Genomic DNA, 17,028 nt, shown 5'->3' on the forward strand with positions numbered 1-17,028 from the left:
ATGTCCAAAACTTCAGGTTTACCAGTCAGGAGACCACAAGAATATAAAAGGTACAAGAATAAAAGCTGGAAGTGCTACACTGTACTTTTATTTTTTGTCTCCAATCTTTTAACTATATTGAACTACTTACCTGGGCTAATTGGCTGGCATTAATTGATTAAACATCATATTGAAATACATTTATATTTTAGGTATAGGATATGTGCTATTGGGTAACACGAATTTATTCAGATTTTTGGACTTTCAATTTAAAATAGAAGGTGCTGTCAGAAGGGTGAAGAATGTGCAACTTTTCTGCACAAATAAATAAAAATAAAGTTCCACCCAGTAGAGTAGAGATTGCCATGTTTGACTGCAACAAATGCTGATGTGAAATTTCGATGTAATATAAACAAACCACAACAGATTTGAGTTTCATTTCTAGCCGACACCATAAACTGAAGTTTATACTGGAATGGTATGAATGGCCTGCAAGTCATAAAACTCTAATGTTGCATTGTGTTTTCACAGTTAAGGCCCAGAGAACATTTTCTGCCCTTTGTTATGCTGAAAGCTGTGTTTAAAGTAAAATGCTGCAGTTCTAAAGGAATATGAACAAGTTTCTGAAGCATACAGGTAGGTTTTTTTGTTTAAACAGTTTAAAATTGAATTGCTGGCTCACTTTGCTATTTTTATATTGTGTTAAAAAAGATGAAGACAGCATCTGCAGCTGAAGTTATGGCAGAATATGCTCTAAAAAGTGCTAGTAGGACTTGATCAAGTCTACAGGGAGAGACAGCAGAGGGAGAATTTCAGTTTTTTAAGTTAAGTGTCCGCCATGAGCCCACTTATATGGCTGTGAGGCATTCCAGAGACTAATGGAAGGTTTGATCCAGCCAAGACATGACATTCATGTAAAAAACAAGATATATTGGAAAGGGGTTCACCCTTATAAGCAAAGTCTAGTGGGCCTTACACAGTAGAAAGCAGTATGTCAGAAAGAAATTCAGTATACACACCAGAGAGAAGGATGGGGTGCAGTGATGTCATGTTAACATATTTAAGCCCTATCATTCTGGGCACTCCGCCTCTGAGGTAAAAAGTGATTTCCCTTTCTACAGATCTTGCAATGTAATGTGTAAGCTCAGTAGCTACAGTCTTTCCTTCAGAATACTTTGATGTTCCATCTGAGCCCATTCTTTCAGGGAGACTCAACAATTCCGAGCACCTGACCCACCTGAACAGTCAGTTGGGTAATTTGTCAAACACTCAGCGCGCAGATCTGGTGAAATTTCAAAAGTCTCACTTGTCTTTCTTTTCAGATACATATTCATGTTCCAACCTGATTGTGCATAACATACATGTGGGGAGGTTCAACTTGTTAAACAAGTGTAAGCAGATGGCAAAGGAGGTAGAGCACATGTTAAAACATGGGTATGCAAAACCAGCATGTTCTAGCTGTGCCTCTCCATGTCTGTTGGCAGATAAGGCTGATGGGTCAGACATATTTTGCACAGATAACGGAGAGGTTAATGCTGTTATGAAACCTGACTGTCAGGTGGGAAGTGCAGTATTTGTTACCAAATTTGACCTCTTGAAAGATGATTTGAAAGTGCGACTACACAATTTGAATAAGTGTGAGTTTGCTATAGCAACTGTGACCTTGGAAACGTTTTAAGCCCGGGTGAAATCTGATACTTCTGTACGAGCTGTGCATAACTATCATGCTTGCAAAGTTGTTTCGCCAGCGAGGGCTTATATATTACAGTAAAAGTGTAATGCATAACATACTGAATGTTTTACTGTTTGACTTTATGAAATAATAGAACTTTTGATACAAATTTCATTTGACATTTTGTATTAATGCTGAGGCTGATTTTGAATTGCAACTTAAATACGTCTATGAAAAAGAAACCTGACAGCACAGAGTCTGATGTTTGTACAAGAGGTAAAGATTAATTACCCAACAGAAGCTCATGAGAGGACAGACAAACAGCCTTTGGGAGGGGATAGAAACTCTGCAACGTACAGTGGGAGAAGAATCAACTCTGTCTTTACTTTCCACATATTCAAGGTAACTGTTACAATGTACAATTTATGTATACCATAGTCAATTCAAGTCAAATTCTGAATAGTTGTTTATTTGGATGCATACACTATTGCTGTTTGGTTTATTTCCATTTGCGTAATGCATTGCAGGAGTCAGTCATGGCTGCAGAAACAAAGCAGACTTGTTATGAGGGCAGAATTGTCCAAAACTTTCAGTTCTTCCTCGAACAGTTGAAACAACAGAAGGGCATTCTCCAGTGATTTCACGAAAGGCGGGAGTGCCGTGCACTTTTCTTTTTCTTTATCTTTTAACTCTATAATATTTGCCCAAACTCAGTAGAGGTTGTTGTTTTACCAGTTCAACTTGTTTACTATCACTTTTCCATCTATCGTGTTTTGATGCCGAAAGTAAAGAATTTTACTTTTGTACTTTTATAAATATCTTGCACATACAAGAACACTAGAGTGTTTGGGCCTCATACTATGATTCTCCTCATTTGCCCAGTTTGAACTCTCCGGCATTATAGCAATGACAAAACACACACTACACATTTGAAACTAATTTCTGAGAATTTCTAAGGTTTTTGAACCGATTCATGCTTAGCCAATTTTGACTTTGCACCAGTATTCCCAGGACAGGAACTAACTGACATCTGAAAACAAGACTGATGTTTTATTGTATTTTAAAATAACACTCAACTGCTGTGCTGTTTTGTTGCTTGCTGCAGTGAAACAACCCACATATACGTCTATGAATGAAGCTCGATTGGCCATTATTGAATTCTGTTCTCATCTGCTGTAGAGTAAACTCTCCTGTGCCCTCAATCTGAATCTATGGGGGCATTATGTGGGAGGAAATCATTTATTTGGACATTGCATGCAGCGTTTGAGTGCACCACGGCCCATGTTTGAGCAAAAAAATCCAAGTGTACACCCCACCCCATAAATAACACTTTGGCACTGTAACAAAGACAACACAAAAACTAAACTTATGAAACTATTTTCTTGCCATCTCTAAGATTCTTGTAAAATACTAATGATGAGGTTGATTTTGTACTACTGGAGTCCACCATGAATAGGAATCTGACAGCACAGCTACAGATAGCTCTGATGTACAGGCAAAGTTCATCTTTCAAGAGTTACGTAACCAGGGGGCATGTGAGTTGACTAGGCAGTCTGTGGGAGGAGAGAGTGACTGCAGTTCCTGGATAAACGATCCACCCTCTGTCCTCACTCTCTGCATATCCAAGGTAATTGGTGAGTACTTAATATGTACGACTGGTTCTTATCTGAGTGATTTAAATAGCTTTGGTGTTTTTTTGCATGCATAAATCATCGCTATATGTTTGATTTTCAAACCGCTTTGTGTCATTTGTTGCAGGAATCAGTCATGGCAGCAGTTGAAAAGCAGTGTTGTTATGATAGCGGTGCTTCCCATAGCTTTCGGTTCTACTTAGAACACTCGGGAGAGCACACGGCCATTCTCCAATGTGTGCACAATGTCCTGCCAGCAGAATTTAAAAGGTAACTTTGTTTGCTGAACTGCACTTTTGTCAGGACATTCTCCCTTTGGTCATTACCAATCTGCAACCAGCATACAATATTCAAATATCATCTTCATTGCAAATATCATCTTCAAATATCATCTTCATTGCTCTTTCACTGTATGTGTAAGTGGCAAACCGGCAGTAAAGCTATAGTAATAAATATCAGAAAAGATATAAGAATGTGCATGTGCATTTTTGCTTTACTACAAAAGTTTTCGTTGAATATAACACAGTAGAGATAATGATATATAAACTGCTGGTATTGGACCTGAGGGTTTAAGACACAAAGTTATCATTTTGAAATGTTTAGATTATTTATTTCCTGTGTAAGAGAATGGAAAGTGAAGTCAAAATCATAATGAAACACATACTTTAGTTATTATGTGGTGTTATGCAATAAAACATGTATTTGTTTATTTATTAATTCACTTTTACCATTCCAACTTTTTTTGGTCAGGATTCAATTGTAAGTAACAATTGTATCCTTTAGCCACGTTTCACTTTTCCAATCTATCATGTGTTGCAGGATCGGATTGGACAAAAGCAGCCTGGATGTTCTTGGTGTTGGAAGTGGAGGAGGTATGTGATGAGATCCAGCAGCTGGTAACTGCTGCTGTATCTGCATGAACACATGTTGTGGTTTGTTGAAATAATGTTGGCTCAGTCACAAAAAGTTTGTATTCAGTGGCAAAGATCCACGAGTGTAAGAGATTGCGTTATTGTGGGATTTATGTTCTTAAAGATACAGCCCTATTTAATGAGGAAAATACACTTTACCATAATATTGATAATAACGATGCCATAGAAATTGATTTCATTTTCCCCAAGAGTTGGATTTCATGTAATAATGAACTAAACAACTAAGCTCTACATAAAGTAAATACTTTAACCTTATACAGGATGTTCCCAGAGTTTATCCATTCAAAGTTTCACATATAAACATTGTGATATGGTTTCAGGTCAAAATGTGGACCCAAAATCAAAACATCAGGCAGGCAGGAAAAATGAAAACCTGTAGCAAAAAAAATGAACCAAGAAACAAACTAGAAGAGCAGGCTGAGGCATGAAATACAAAAGGAGAATACCAACAAACTAAACCCACAAACTAAAACAAACACAGGTGGGTTGATGCGAGGACACTAGTAACAAAGGTAACAATATCGTAACCCTAGTTCTATAAGCAAAAGCGGAGCCCTCAACTGGACTGCATTCGCCGACTTTGTATTTCTCTAAGCATAGCCTACCTGAATATGTGCAGACTGCAGAGTATATGAGGCCGCCTACACTGCTGTCAGCTATCCTACGGCCTCTTCAGCGAGCAGCGTATGAGCGTCAGGGCCACATTGGTAGAGGGCCCCGCCTGTGCACATAGAACTAGGATTGCAATATCATTAACCTTCGTACTAACTCACTCGATCTTCTTCCAGTTTATTGTGAACCCCAAATTGGTCAAGCCATGTGAAACAGCAGCTACAGCGCCAAATCCACATATCTGCTGAAGGTGTAACTGTAGGCTATACAATGGAAGGAAAAACTCAAGAATTTCCTGTGTTTCCGAGCCAGCTCAACATTAAAGTACACAACCTTTGAGTTGAGTAACGTCTTAATGCTCAGCATAAGGACATTTTTGTGCACACAATGCATCGGTTTAGGACCCATGCTGTTATTGCAGCGAAGCATCGCAGTGTAGCAACATGTTGAAGTGTCTAAAATGATCCACCCGCACCTGGCATCAAATGTTAAGTAGCGCTCGGCAGGTCAAGCAGGCTGGTGGTTGCTGAATAACATTGTCTGCCAATAATCCCACTCACTGACTCACAGACTTTAAGGCACGCTCACGCAAAGTCCACGAGGGTTAAGGGATGTCCCACTGTCAAATCGCCGACTGTTTTTGAGGGCTCTCTCGCAGACATTTGAGCCCTTTAAGAACACTTTCTGCGAGTCTGCATTACTTTAGACTTAGCCCAGGGGAATTACCCACAAGTCATAGCAATGTGACATTAAACATGGGGTTACCAGTGGAAGCTCGCAAGGACAACAAACAAACATTGGAGTTCAACCTGGTATATTAAATGAACTCAGAAACCTTGGTGATTGAAGATGGAATGCAAACAGAAACTATATCTCACAGATTTACACAGATTTGAGAAATTGTAAAATTTTATTACAAGATAGCGTCAAGGGGACAGGATATTGACGGGTTATAGGAGGACACTTTGGTCAAAGCTCTCGCAGTTTGAAATGTGCGCCGCTAAAGGTCAATCAAGATCATAGATTACATGGATGTTTGCACATCGGCAACATCAAAGTCAACGTTGATATCCAAAATGATAAGACTATGGAACAAACACTTTCTCACACACGCACACACTTGAGCTAATAAATTTGACAGGTCCACCTGAAATAAGTTTAGAAAGTTTCAGGAATGTTTGAAATATTCCAAACAGATATATTTTGGTGTGTGAGGTTTTCACATTAAAGCAACATTACACGGAGGCAATGGGTTTTAAAAGTCTAAAGATTTGCTGGTTTCTTCCAGGGGAGGTGGATGCTCAGATACTAACTCTGCTGCAGTCTACATTCCCTGCTGTCCCGATCACCACTGACATTGTGGAGGGCAGCGTTCAGCTCACAGACAACTTCAAAGGTATTTAAATTCAGGACGTTACAGAGTGATCTTGTTTTATAGTTTCTAGATTTGTATTTGTGCCTCATGTGTCTTTGTCGTCTTCATCTGATCCTAATTTAGGTTGTAGCTATTGTCATCTGTTGTATACCATGTTTTCATACACTGTATATATTGTGTTTCTTAATGTTAACACAATTGTACAACTTTTAGCTTTGGTAGCAAAGACCGCCAACCTTCAGAAGATCCCATTTACTTGGCACATGGTGGGCAGTGAGAACTATGAGAAACAAGTCAAAGCAAAAGTAGCATTGAAGAAATTTGACTTCATACACATGGTTCAGGTATTATGACTTCTATTTTTTGACCTTCAATTAAAAAATGATGTGTCTCAATTTGTGTATGCAATGAGGTATATATATTATATATATTCCCCTAAATCCTCCTCTGATGCTGGAATTCATTTGGGAGCAAATCGGCCGAATTGTTTCTGCCAAACACAAGTGCATAACGAAAAGTGCTGTAAATAGTCTCATGATGCCGTTCCCAATGACAAGTGTCCCTGACAGAAGGGACACATCCTCCAAAACATCAAATTAAAGGTTTGCCCACAACTCTCTCCTTAACAGATGATCTACTACGTGGATAACCTCGCTGATACCATCAAGTTCTACCACAGCCTTCTGAAGAACAACGGCAGGCTTATGATTATCGTTGAAGCAGGTATGCAGAACTACGTTTCCCATACTGCTTCCTGCCCTTCTTCATCCTAACCTGTTTCTTATTCTTCACTGCAGAGCAAAACATGTATCAATTTGCATCTTTCTTCATTTACTGAGGCCGATACTTCCTTATTTCGATCTGTGCTCGAAGAACCAGTCCTCTTTGACTGTTATATAAGAACCTCAGATGAGCAATAGTCTCTCATGACTGTAACAAAGTAGCATCAGTGTTTTGTTGTCGTTTGTCAAAATATTTCTTCTGGTATAATGAATTATTTCATCTCATTACATCCAGCTAACTCTGGCTGGGACATCCTGTGGAAGACTTACAAGAAGGAGCTCCAGGTCGATGCCATCACAGAGTACCGCTCCTCAGCAGAGGTCATTGCCTGCCTGAAGAGCCAGGGTCTGAAATATGAGGAGCACGCCGCTCCCAACACCTTCGACATCACCGGGTGCTTTAATCCAAGCAGCGAGACCGGACAGCGTCTCCTGAACTTCATGACAGCGAAAGACAACTTCTCCCAGTCCTTCACCCCAGATATCAGAGCAGGAATGCTAGACCTTCTCAGAAACAAGTGCAGCACTGAAAAAGATGGCAAGGTTTTCTTCGACAGTAATCTGAGCTGCCTCCTTGTTTACGCTTGAGGTGTCTTATAGAAATTGGTCCATACATTCTGATTTCTCTTCTTGCATTCACTTAACCGTGCTAATTGATAAAAAATGCAGCATATTTCTCGGTGCTAAGATTGAGTTTAACATTTTCAGTTATTTTAGCCTATTTCTACCTAATTTTGTCTGTATGTTAACCAACATTACCAATAAACACAATTTCTTGCTTTGCTAGTGGTAAAACACAATGACTGTGTCTGATATCTCATTATTGACTCCCATGACAAATATTCAATTTTTTATTTTTTTTTATAGTTTATATTGTCCACATTATTGTTTTTTAGCAGCTGCAATAAAGATGAGCCTTGAATTACTTTCTGATAAAGACATTTAAATCAAGGACAAGTATGAACAATGATGGATTACCTCTGTTGACACATTGTTAATATAGATGGATTTAATATTTCTATGAAAAAAGCAAACTCACTGTAGTTTTTAAAAAAAAAAAACATTTAAACTTTAAAAAAGGTAATATGCTGTTTTTTCTTGCTTTTATGTATTTTAGCGATTATTTTAGATGGTGTAAAAAAACTTTTTTTCACATTAGAGCCACAAACTGAGGCTAACTGCTACCTAGATAGCAGCCCTGTTAAATATCCCACATAGTGAATGTGACAGCCCCAAGGAAACTGCCTTTGTCAAGTATAACTGGTACAAACACATATTTGCAGTTTAATCTTACTGTAATACTGTTGCTTTTTTTTCATAAATGTCATGCTTGTACAGTAGATTCCTATTGTCCTTTGAGAGAGCTATGTCATGGAAAAAAAACTTTGAGGTTGCACATGATGCTGTTCACCTTAAAGCCAGCAGATGGTAGTACATGCCTGAGAATACAACTGATCTTGTATTTGTGCTCCATTGCTGTACCTCCAGTAGATGGCACACTGTCCTTACATTTATGGCATTACGGCCAAGAGAGAGAACACTAACTTTTATTAAACATTACCAAAAACAGTATGCCTAAGGGTGGGGTGGGACATTTAGAGACACTTGTTATTCGACTCCTGTACTTTTGCTTCCCACTCAGCGGGCTAACACAGAGGCAGTTCTTACAATGGCACAATCACAAAGTGTCTGCTGTGAACGCACGTGCAAAAAATCATGTCAAGCCGCAGAGGCCTTGTCTCAAGCTATCTTGCAAATGCATTCTGGCTGCTCATTTACCTCATTAGCTTTAATAGATCAGTAATTGAAATTCATCAGAAATTCTTGTCAGTGCGCTCCCCCCTGATGTCAGTGGGCTTTCAGCACCTGCTCAGGCTCCATTACCGGGGTCCTCGCTGGGCCCTCTCATGCCACAGAGTGACAGAGCATTAGTCACTGAGATAATCAACCTCAAGACACTGTTTGCCGCTAATGCTCTTCGAGAACTATCTACTTCACATGCCGGTTGGTGTCTCATCATCGAGCAAGTTTTCTGCTAAAGAAATGTGCTCGATTGTTTACAGATCACCTTGTTTTCGGGGTGATGGATAGTTCTTAGAAGTGCTGAACAGCTGGATATTTTGATGCTGTTAGCTGTATCTTGTTTTTATTCACTGCTGCCTGCTATTTTAGCTGATGGCATAATGACATGCATGTGTCCCCACAATGTCTAAGGTACATTTACATTTCCCTATGAACTTTATCGGCTTTGCATCGTGCAGGCAGTGCTGTGAAAACAGTGGTCTGAGCATAGAATAGAGAAGAATCCACAATTTAAGGTACATTCAAATAAATACTTCTTCGCCACTGTGTGCAGGTCAGACATTGCTGTTGTGCTAAAATGTTGACATGGTTATGAAAAGCATCCAGGGGAAACCTTTCTTCAGAATAAAAAGCAGCTTTCTTTAGTCCATCTGGCCAGCAATCAGAGCTGAAGCTCCAGCCTCTGGCTCTATAGTGTACCGCCAGTGAACCTACACACTTAGTGTAATGAGTACACAGGCCATGTGTTCAGAGTGTGAATATTATTATTTGTATTATTTTGTCTAAACACATTATTTATTTTTATTTTTAGAATGTAGTAACATACGTTGTATCTGCATTATGCTCTGTGTAGATAGCCAGATTTATTCAAAATGTATTTATGAGAGCAGCAGATTATATACGTCTACTTGTTGCCCTGAGGGAGGCTTTGTGCAGAGAAAAATACTTGACATCAGATGAGCCAAGGTTGGCTTAATTCTCCTGGAACAAATCAAAGAAATGAAAGCTTTGTGAATGTTTGGTGTCAAAGGGATATACAGTTTCAACAAAAGACTAAAGCAAGACATATCAATAAAAACCTTCTAGAACATTTAACACTAACTCAACCCTCCTAACATCTTGATACTAACTAACACCTTAACCCAAACAGCATTTAATCATTAATAATGCCAAAGTAAAGAATATTGTTTGAGGTATCTTCACAGCTAATTTTTTAACATTAGACAGATGTTCATGCTGCAGGATACTCAGTGCTGATTTCCCCGAAAGAAAAACATGAAAGTGGAAATGAATGTCTTTTATTTTCATGTGTACTACTAACCTAAATCATTTGTGAAACTGCATACTTTTATTTCCAAATCTTATTCAAAGAAATGACCCCCTATAATATAAAAATAATATATAATGATTTAACTTAATCCTGACTATTGTCTGCACATTTGTGATACCGCTGCCTAATGTTGGTATTTTTCTAAGCTGGATATTCACTGTTTGTTCATATTAACTCTTTAAATGTCTATCTTCTGTTTTAAATACAGCTCCTTTTCTGTGGTCCCTTCCTATGGAGAGCCAGTATCAGGCCGAAGGCGTCTTCTATCAGCCATCATGTCAGTGTGCAGACCTCTTTGACACCAGAGCAGGACATACACTGGCCCTAAGATACATCAGACACACTTTAATGGGCAGGGCTACGGCCAGCCCTTGAAATATAGCTCTGATAGCAGTCCTGTAAATGGCTGCCCTCTACGGCGTATTTCATTCTGGAGAATTAGTCCTGTTTAGCAGCTGGTGTTATATAGCCGCTGTCCTCCACTGGTCTGAGGCCAGCAAAATATGGCTATTTGATTGACAATTCCAAGGATTTCTTTTTCGCCTTTTTGAATGTCTTACATCAGTTAAATCACTATAAGATGAAGCTGGAAAATCCAAATGCAGAATCCAGTGTATTTTTTCTCAAAGAGGTTAAATTGTGCTGCAGAGAAGTGAGGTTTAAATCAAACCAAAGCGATTCAACACAAATCAGGAAGGATGGAATGAGTTTACCTTTGTCTGTCTCATTAATCTAGTGATTCAGGGCCTTATAGTCTGATTTTCAGGACTGGTCCTGTGGGTGTGAATTTGGAGAACTGCCACAGATAAGCGATGGCAACATATTTATTTTCCACACCACATATTGCACCATTAGTGTGAGAGATAAACCGGGCCAAAAACGCCACTAATTGACCCCTTCTGTTCGTATCGCGATCAATTACAGATAGCAGAAGACATTTAGTGAATTCATAAATTATATCCTCCAGTTTAGGCCTTTATTTGTGTGCTGCAACTGTGAAACTTCTCTTGTCAAGGGGAGAAGTTCAAGTGAAAAATAGGCTACTTCAGAAGAATTTTTCTATGTGCCTGACAAACAGTGATAACAATTTTGAGAAACAACTTGATATTGACTCTAAGCCATGCTCTTTTAAGCTCACATTTGCTCATTTGATAAAAGAGACAGTGACACTGACTGTCACTCGTTCAGTTTGTCAACTGAGAGAGTTCCTGAGGGTGAGATCCTACTTAATTACACTCAGTGACGTTTACCCTCACTAAACGCCCCAATTCCTCTCATATGGTGCAGTGTTTTGCTTTGTGGTTGTCATTTACTGTTGTGGGATGTGAACAAAATAAAAACTGGAAACCTTCACGCAGTGTCAGTTGTTATGCTGGTGTAGTTTCTGGTCATATGACTGAGGTTAGATAGATATATTGGCTATCAGCAATGGAACTGTCCTTTTATTACCTGACAGATATCAGTTACCTCTGATATGATTGAGATTCCTCCATGACCACAGCTGTATTGTTTTTGAAAAAAAGTATGTATTTTTGATTTTCTTTGCACATTTGATTTTTGTTTATATAATTGTATAACAATAGGTTTTGTAAGGTAGTTTATGAGTAACCTGTAAAGTACCCCAGAGTTAATCACTGCATTGGTGATGCGGGGCAGTCAGCTCAAAGGGCAGTTCCTCCTTAAATAATTTAATTTGTCTGGAATTCAAAAGGTAATAAAAAAGTTCATGTTTAGAGGTTCTGTGATGTCTTTGCAGAGGATAAGCATGGAAGGACTTAAGTAAACACCATATTCTGGCATGAAAATGTCCAAATTAAAGATAGTGACTATCGCCATAGGCTATCACTGACTTCAGTGTGTCGGCAGAGGTCTTTAAAATCTCTTATCATTTGAACTGTACAGACGGTATCTGCCGTGTTTTATTACTGGTATTGCTTAGGATGATGTCTGTCTCTCCTGCAGCTATGCTAGTGAACAGATACAGGACTTAAAAACTGATCATCACAGAGCGCAATCCTGCCAGAAGTTAATACCGGTAGCAGGGATATTTGTACTTAATCCCTGTCATGAGAAAAAGAAAATAAGACCTTACATTTCCCTGCAGATCTGCTACGGCTTTATTGTTCTTCAGAGCATTAATCAGCTGGTATCTCGTCTTTTGCTTTTATTAAACGCCGTTTCTGGCCCACATCCATTCTTTGGATCTTAAATACCCCATCTCTCATGAGTGCAAGCTTGATTGTGCATAGGAAATGAAGTTGGAAACTTTGGAGCTCTATTTAAAGTGCAGGTCCCTGGAGCGACCCCTCTGTCTTAATAACTTGCAATCAGGATCCCCGGGTAATTCCATTTTATTTCCCCTCACCGGTGTTCCTGACTAAACCCATCTAATGAAATGTTCTGCTAAATTGTTCTGTTTTCCATCCATAAAAACAGTGTTTACAGCCCTGGTGAGAACCCAAACACAATAACACTTGTTTAACTTGATAATTCACAATTCACCTAATGGAGTTATGAGCCATTTCATTTAGGAGCTGTGAGTCACTACTAGGCTAACTCACTTCAAAAAGAGATAGGGGCAGTTTGAGGAGTTCCCCTGCAACAATGACTATGACTGAGAATCAATGTGTGACTGTTCTTTCATTTTTCCAAACTATTTGAAACAACCCACAGCTTGACTTAAAAACGAAATTCCTGTATGGATAACAGGCAGTGTTTTGCAGCACATAAAAGCAGGCAAACAAGTTCTGAACGTATGCATGTGTCTGATGTTGCTATAAAATCATGATGGGAATGACCTACTTTGGCCTAATTAATTATTCACATAGGGTTTCCCTGAAGAAAGTCATTATGGCTTAACAGACGTCACACCCCACCTTACACGTACATGCAGCGTTGCTCAGATATTTGTGTGTGTAGCAATTTTTTGATCCTCTCAGTTCTCCCAAAGTTCGATTGTACTAGCAAATCAATAAAGGTATTGATGGGCGTCAGATAAAAACCATTATGGCAACCAGCTGTAAATCTTCAGCTGAATTGATTTCATTTTAAATGATCCATGTACATCCAGTGGAGCACACCAGCACTGTGAGTGTGTTTTACCTTGACTTCATGCGAGAGAGACGTTATTCATCACCAAGAGAATGTCCCTTCTTCACACCCCAATAAAAAGCAGAGTAATGAAGCTTCTGTGGGTGCTGTCACCCCAACACTGCTCTATAAAGGATGACACAATTATATTTTACCAGCTCACCAAAAATGCTGACAAGCCCTGGTTCAATAAAATGCAATCTGTACCGAGAGAATCATGCTGGTTTCTCTGCTCTGGAGTCATAGCTCATGAACTGCAGGGTGTCGCTGCCTTGGGATGCTACTCAGAGAACAGTTTCTTCTCACAATTAAGTCAGAAAAAAAAAAAGTGGGTGTGTTGATATTAGGAGTGAAGAATGATATATCAGTTTTGTTTTAGAGAGGTTCAATCTTGTCATGCTTTCTTGTATCATGTGCAATTTATTCTTTCTTGCAGGGGAAATAGCTTCGCAGGTCTTTTCACTGGTTAATTTGAACTCCATTTCCCCCCCCCGTTCAGAGATGCATAAACAGGCATGACATTTGCCTCTGAGCAAACAGACGCTAATGCTGCATTACCGTCAATCAGTCATCTTGGTAAATGTTTGTCTAAGTATGATGGATGATGTGTTGACAACATTAAAAGGCGACCGCTTCCTAAACCTGAAATCTTGCATATTCAGAGACAGCCAGCGTGATGCTCCAGACAGCCGACCGCCGACGCCCTGCTGCTAGATGCTTACCAGCGGCAGGATACGGCTGCTTCTTAGAGGACGGCACGCTTTTTTCACTTGGAGAAAGACACATCTGGCCTTGGATAATCTCTCCTTAGTCTTCTACTGTGTAATACATGCAAAGCTCTGCTCCATGTAATTCCCCAACTGCTCTTTTTTTCCCCCTGACGAGGGTAAAAGGGCCAGTATGAAGTGTATTGCATGTTTTCTAACCTACTCTCACTGTTGCCAGCGTGAGTAGTTTATCCATGCAAAAGTGACTTCATAATAAATGTGAAACAGAACAAGAACTACAAAAGGACAATTAGTACAATAACTGATTTGTATATTTTTGTATATATAGATTTATATTCCATTTTCCCATGCTTTAAAAACCACACTAAATAAAATCAAATGGGCCCTGGCGAGCAAAATGCAACAGACAATGACAGATCAAAACGTGGTCTTACTGTAAAGTTATTAATTTGCATTGTTGATGGCTTGCAAGTAATCCATAAAAATGTCATAATTATGCTTAGTGAAAATCACGACAAAATTGAGATTGAGCATCATGCAATGTTAATGCTAATGAAATGTGCAGCACATAGCTGGATACCTTAAGCCTGAGGAATATAATATGTACTAGCAGTGTCTCACTTGTTTATTTATTAACTGAGGAATTGTCTGCTTCACTTGCTATCACTGAGGCTTGACAGCTGCAGAGTCCAGGTGATGCATGAGCCAATATGTGGACTGGAGAGGGCTCAACGTCGCACATCAATATGAAAATCAGTTTCTGGCAGAAATAGCCCAAGGCAGTACATCCAGCTCCAAAAAGTGACTAATCTTAGGGTCATAAACCCTGCACAAGACGCCCACGGTCTTTTTAGAGAGACAGAATTCAGAAATGCCATCATTTTCCATTCCACAGGCCAAGGACCTCGCTCCTTGCATTAGCAGATTTCTTTTAATAGTGTGTGAAATAGCGGGGTTGCCAGAACTAAGCTACAGCAAATAAAAGAGAGAGAGAGGGGGGGATAGTGAAAGGTGACCTTAGTCTCTGGAGCACCAGATTAAAAACTTCAAATGCTTAGCCAGAGGCTCTCCTAAAGAAACAAAAAGACCACAAGCACAATGTTACTGTAGATGGAGGTGGCTGCCAAATATCATCTTCTTACAGAGAGGGATTATGAATATCACAAGGCAATGGTGGTCCCGTTGGTGAGAATATTAGGTCACATATTGTTCTCGAGATCTGCATACATTTCTGTTTCTTTTTTTGCTTTCCTGACTTTCAGCATGTGTTAGCAGTGTGCAGACAAGTTTGACATTTTAAATCCACATGTAAGACCTTTATGTTTTATATGACACACATGAGGAACCTGCAAAACTAAGTTATTAAAAAATGAAGACCATGTTTTCATGGTGGCAGACAAAACTGACTCTGATATAATGAAACTGTTATGATGCAGCTACAGAACATGGTACATATCTATATCTATGCCTTTTTATAACAATTGCAATATTACTGCAAGTAACAAACAGTCTTACTAGCAAAGAATCGACATTGTGATCAACAAATATAACCCCCTGCAGAATGAAACAATTTAGCAGGCTTTATTTTGGACACGTGGTAGGATTAAATGACAATCTATTGGAAATGCATTGTTTATTTTTCATGCTGAAGTTATAGCATCCTGTTGTTTAGCAACCACATTATCTTCAGCACACTGCAGCTCATTTGGATGAGTGGACATTGCACAATATAGGTGTACAGGCAGCACTTCTCTATTCACTCCAGTGGTTTGATAATAACTCAGCTTTCTTAATTACAGAGTCGGTTTCCCAGAAAAAAGAAAAAAGCAAGAAAATGATTGTACTCATGAGGAAAGTTAAACAATGGCTCTCCAAATCCTTGAATGGATTTCTATCTCAAAGCTCATGGTGAAAACAGTTTGAACTGTAAAGCATCGGCGGCTGCTTTAATTACTGTTCAATGACTTTACTCTGAGTCCTTGACCTAGTTTAGATTCCTTATCGAAATACAGCCCTGCTCGGAGAAAAGATTACTTTTTAAACTTTGGGAAGAGGGGAGGGCAGACAGAAAACAGGCTAATGATATCGCACAAATACATGGAAGGGGACACAGCCCAGAGCCATTTGGAAAGCAATAGCCCATTCCAAGACGTGGCATCGGGCTGGCATCCACACAGCTCTTAAATTCCTTTACTCCGGCCAGATGGCTATGGAATTACACATTTTTTAATCTAAAGCACGAACCTCTCTAGGCTTGGGGAAATCTTCTTGGGCTAGCCAGTTTGGATTTATTTGCGGAGAAGACAGCCTCTTCCCCCGGGGGTAACATTTGATGGTAAATATGAAGTTGACAATGATTGTCCTGAGTCTCCTTGGATATACTCTGAGAGATAAGAGAAACTCACAAACTTCCACATCACGCTGTAAATGGGGTCTGTTGATTTGAACAAATAAACACAATCTTTTTGTTTGGCTTCAGATAAACTTGATAGCGTTTACATTATTGATCCAAACTTATAAATAGGTTGTTGAATACTTAAAAGATTAGCTTGATATTTTTGGAAATACAATTGATGAGATGAGAAATTTGATAACACCCTCGGCTATAAGAGAAGCATCAATCCTCTCATCTCCATCTCCACCAGAAAGCAAATACATGTATTTCCTAAAGTGTTAAACTACTCCTCTAAGCTTTGTTTAAAAACCAACATATTTTTATCTCTGTTGATGTTCCCTCTCAGTGTAGTGAAGCGGCTGTTCAAAATGATAAATTGTGTACTGTGTGAACTGAATGTGTGAACTACTCTGATGGGCGTGGAAACATTGGCCTAGTGTTGATTGTCACACTCTCAGTTGATCTCAGATCAATACTACATTGTTTCTGTTTGTGGTGGCGAAACCCAGATTAAATTTGGCATTGGGCACATACAGTAGCCTTTGATCATAGAGGCCCAAACAGGCTTTTCCTATGGTGGTCAAGACAAACAGTTCAAGGATTAGTCTTCTAAGACTTTTACAATTTTGTAAACACGCAGGGCTAAAATAAAAAGTCCGACAGGTGCTCTGTGCTTTCTACACTGTGAATGTAACGTCA

At 39.2% G+C, this 17,028-nt stretch overlaps 1 protein-coding gene across 3 annotated transcripts; it reads left to right on the plus strand.

Moving 5' to 3' along the window:
• Window positions 1-1,952: 1,952 nt before the first annotated feature.
• On the plus strand, window positions 1,953-7,783 carry LOC129105064 (histamine N-methyltransferase A-like). Of its 3 annotated transcripts, none has more exons than XM_054615937.1 (8): window positions 1,953-2,053; window positions 3,200-3,278; window positions 3,410-3,552; window positions 4,102-4,154; window positions 6,115-6,222; window positions 6,415-6,545; window positions 6,831-6,924; window positions 7,219-7,783. In XM_054615937.1, exons 1-8 carry the CDS (start codon window positions 1,956-1,958, stop codon window positions 7,569-7,571), a joined length of 1,059 nt encoding a protein of 352 aa, XP_054471912.1. In that variant the 5' UTR covers window positions 1,953-1,955; the 3' UTR covers window positions 7,572-7,783. The 3 variants fall into 3 exon arrangements, with proteins under 3 accessions (XP_054471912.1, XP_054471914.1, XP_054471913.1); XM_054615938.1 differs by having other exon boundaries at window positions 1,986-2,053; window positions 3,094-3,285; XM_054615939.1 differs by lacking the exon at window positions 3,200-3,278 and having other exon boundaries at window positions 1,971-2,053.
• Window positions 7,784-17,028: the final 9,245 nt, after the last annotated feature.

This window comes from Anoplopoma fimbria, chromosome 16 (genome assembly GCF_027596085.1).
Source record: "Anoplopoma fimbria isolate UVic2021 breed Golden Eagle Sablefish chromosome 16, Afim_UVic_2022, whole genome shotgun sequence".
Lineage (NCBI taxonomy): Eukaryota > Metazoa > Chordata > Actinopteri > Perciformes > Anoplopomatidae > Anoplopoma > Anoplopoma fimbria.